This window comes from Chrysochloris asiatica, unplaced genomic scaffold, assembly GCF_000296735.1.
Source record: "Chrysochloris asiatica unplaced genomic scaffold, ChrAsi1.0 scaffold00373, whole genome shotgun sequence".
Taxonomy (NCBI): domain Eukaryota; kingdom Metazoa; phylum Chordata; class Mammalia; order Afrosoricida; family Chrysochloridae; genus Chrysochloris; species Chrysochloris asiatica.
Window position 1 is genome coordinate 1,218,934 of NW_006408891.1, and position 3,630 is coordinate 1,222,563.

The 3,630-nt window shown below is 36.6% G+C and overlaps 1 protein-coding gene across 1 annotated transcript in view; it reads right to left on the reverse strand.

The window, feature by feature from the left end:
* YIPF7 (Yip1 domain family, member 7) overlaps positions 1-3,630 on the reverse strand; it is a 52,625-nt gene that overhangs the window by 5,466 nt on the left and 43,529 nt on the right. Inside the window, 1 exon segment of the mRNA XM_006876278.1 lies at positions 2,051-2,232. Coding sequence (XP_006876340.1) covers positions 2,051-2,232 — 182 coding nt within the window.

The following is a 3,630-nucleotide window of genomic DNA, read 5'->3' on the forward strand; positions in this document are numbered from 1 at the left end:
GTTTTATAAGGTGGAGGGTCAGAGAAAAAGAGGAAGACCCCCAGCGAGATGGATTGGCAAAGTGGCAGCATCAATGGGCTCAAGCATGGCAACAGTAGTGGGGTTGGCCCAGGATTAGGCAGTGTTTTGTTCTACTGATCTAAGGTTGCTATGAGTCGGTACCAAATCAATGGCACCTAACAACAACAACCAATGTGAGGGGCTCATTTTCTGACACTTTATCTGACAATATTCTGATGTTCTTCATCAATGTTTCAATATTCAATATTTTGGTGCTGACAGTCTCTCACTGCTGTTCATAATGTTTTCAGTGACTAAATATTCAGATGTAGTCTGTCTCTCACCTTCCTAGTGTCTTAGTCTGGAAGCTCAGCTGAAATCTATCTGACATTGTTGACCCCTTTGGTATTTAAATATTAGTGGTATAGCTTCCCACGTCACAGCAACATACTAACCACCACAGTATGACAAAATAGCAGGCAAGTGGTTTAAGAGTTATTTGTTGTTGTTAAGTGCCTCCCAGTTGATTCCGATCCATAGTGATCCAGTATAGAGTTTACAAGGAGTGGCTGGTGAGCTTGAACAATCGACCTTGCAGTTTAAACTGACTTTGCAGTCCAGCCCATTAATCTGCAGTGCCACACCAGGAATCATTTAAGATTGTATAAATCTCAACTTTTCTAAAAATAATGCTTAAACTTGGAAAGTTTAAAGGATAGAGCACAATAATATTCCTTGGCAGAAGTATCTAACAAAATAGAATTTTAGAATCTAAATCCTGTACTAACTTTTCAAATATCTTTATTAAAAAATAAAATATATGGAACAGATTGTTAAAGGGAATGAATACAAGTGTGAACATTTTCAATGGATTTGGTGTTGTTAAGCGCCGTCGATAGAACTCAAAAATATAAAGAACACTCGTATTATCTTTATACATTCAAGGTATCCATTTTCTGTCATAGTTCTCTTTTTCAATGTAACATAAATGTTTGCTCTGAGTCTATCTCAAAAATATTAGTTTAAAAATGAGATCACATTAAAACAAAAATTAAAAACATTTCTAATTACCAAGAATTTTATGTAATTAAATTATACTGCAATTGTGGATTTCTGGTGTCATGCTGTTGGATCAGTCCTGGACTGCTAACCACAATGTTGGCAGTTCAAACCCACCAACTGCTCCATGAAAACCCTATACATGCTCCAATGGATAGCACTTTACAACAAAAACAACATACCAAAACAAGTTATTAAAGGTTTAGCTAAGATGTTTATCAGTGGCGTTGGTAAACTCCTCATATATTTTGCAGTGTAGTTTTAATTACTTATGACTTGGACCAACTATAAGAAAATTCAAACTTTACATATAGATTTATAATGAACACTGATGGGAAATATTTATTTCTAGTGGTTTTTAGAGATGGCATGTGATAACCTTTCTCCAGCCTAAGTGGTAGAAGCATGTTTATGTCCAGGGAAGATGCCCAACACAAACTTCTATCTCTTATCCTTATTAATAGTTTTGAATTATAAATACAAACTATGTAAAGGAAGAAAAAAAATGGATTAGCACGTATGCCATAACATTCTCAAGTACTAACATCTTCATCAGGGTTCCTGAGAATTCTGTGTTGCAAGGAATCCAGCTGAGAAAGGAAAGTTACTTCCAGCCTAGAAGACAGAATGCCTGGGAGTTGAAGCAGTTTGTTACCATATATTCAGCCTTCCAAAATCAAATCAAATCAAACAAGTGAATTTTCTGTAGTTGTTGCATTACCCATGACAATAGTTCACATTGAAGAATGTGACAGCTTTAAAAAGTGCCAGTTTTAGAGATAGCTTGGTTTAATTTTTTTAATCATCAAACTAGAAACAACACCTGAGACCAAACTGACCTACTTTGCTGAATCTGTGTGAAACTTCTAATAGCTATATTTTCCTGAATTCCACCACCCAACTGATGAGAAAGAAGTTAACTTTTGCTCAGTGTGACAAGCTTTTGTGATAATTGTGCAAGTGGGGTCAATTAGTTCACACAGATACTTACTGAAGTGAAAAAAAGATGGCACAGCTGGACAGGATGACCATGGGGAGCAGGCAGTAACCAAGCACACTCGCCACACAGCCATAGGACACCTCTGCAGAGCTCATCAAGTTCAGTAAGGTGTGAATCCCAATGCAGCCAATGGCACTCATGCCATACACATAACCAAATTGAACTTTTCCTGCCTGTAAGAATGGGGAGAAACAGTATGAACACACAATAAACATCAAGAGAATATCAGGATGTCAAGAGAGCAAAGAGCACACCTTAGAGTTAGCCTAATGTTGTTCCACATGTTAATTAGCAAAATCATCAGGAGACTGGGAGGTCTAGAAAAAAAACATTGACTAGCAAATAAATTCAGATCCTAAAAACAAATACCTCTGACTATACATTGGATGTGGAAAATATGCCCTAAAAAGATGAAATATTGATAGCTTTATATTTGTTATCATGCATTGTTTTATTAGGGGAACAAGGCATATATGATAATGTATTTTACCCCAATATTTGTTACATTATTTAATGAATGAATGAATAAAAGATTTAAACCTAGTCCTCAAATTTCTGCAGCATTATGTCAGAGCTATTCTGAGTGTTACAAATATATTACTTTATTTAACCCAAACAATGTTATGAAGTAGGTACCATTATTTATCAATTCTACCATGAAGAGAAATTTAAAGTGACAGTTTACACTTAAAACCAAACGGCCACCACTCGTCTGTCAGTCTGTCACACTGTGGTGGCTTGAGAGTTGCTGTGATTCTGAGAGTTATGCCACCGGTATTTTAAATACCAGCAGGGTCACCAGTGGTGGACAGGTTTCAGATGAGCTTCCAAACAAAGGTAGACTAAGAAGAAAGAGTGGCAAACTACTTCCGAATATTTAGTCACTGAAAACCTTATGAATAGCAGAGAAACACTGTCAGATATAGTGCCGGAAAATGACCCCTCAGTTGGAAGGCACTCAAAATGTGACAGGGGAAGAGTTGCTTCCTCAAAGTAGAACTGACCCTGATAACATGAATGGAGTAAAGGTCGTGAGAGAAAAAGCCTGCAAGACCTTCATTAGCTGATGGGGCACAGTTCAAAATCAAGAGAAACAGCTGTAAACATCCATTGAAAATCAGAACATGGAATGTACAAAGTATGAATCTCGGAAAATTGGAAGTTGTCAAATATGAAATGGAATATATAAACATTGATATTTTAGGCATTAGTTAGCTGAAATGGACTGGTATTGGCCATCTTGAATCTGATGACCACATGGTTTACTACACTAGGAATGATAAATTGAAGAGGAATGGTGTTGCATTCATTGTCAAAAAGAACATATCCAGATCAGTCATGAGGTGCAACGCTGTATGTGATAGGATAATATTCATGCACTTACAAGGAAGCCCAGTTAATACCACTATTATTCAAATTTACACACCAACCACTAAAGCAAGGGAGGATGAAATAGAAGAATTCTACCAATTTCTTCAATCTGAAATCGATCAAACATGCAATCAAGATGAAATTGATCATTACTGGTGAGTGGAATGCAAAGATTAGGAGCAAAGAAGAAGGATCAGTAG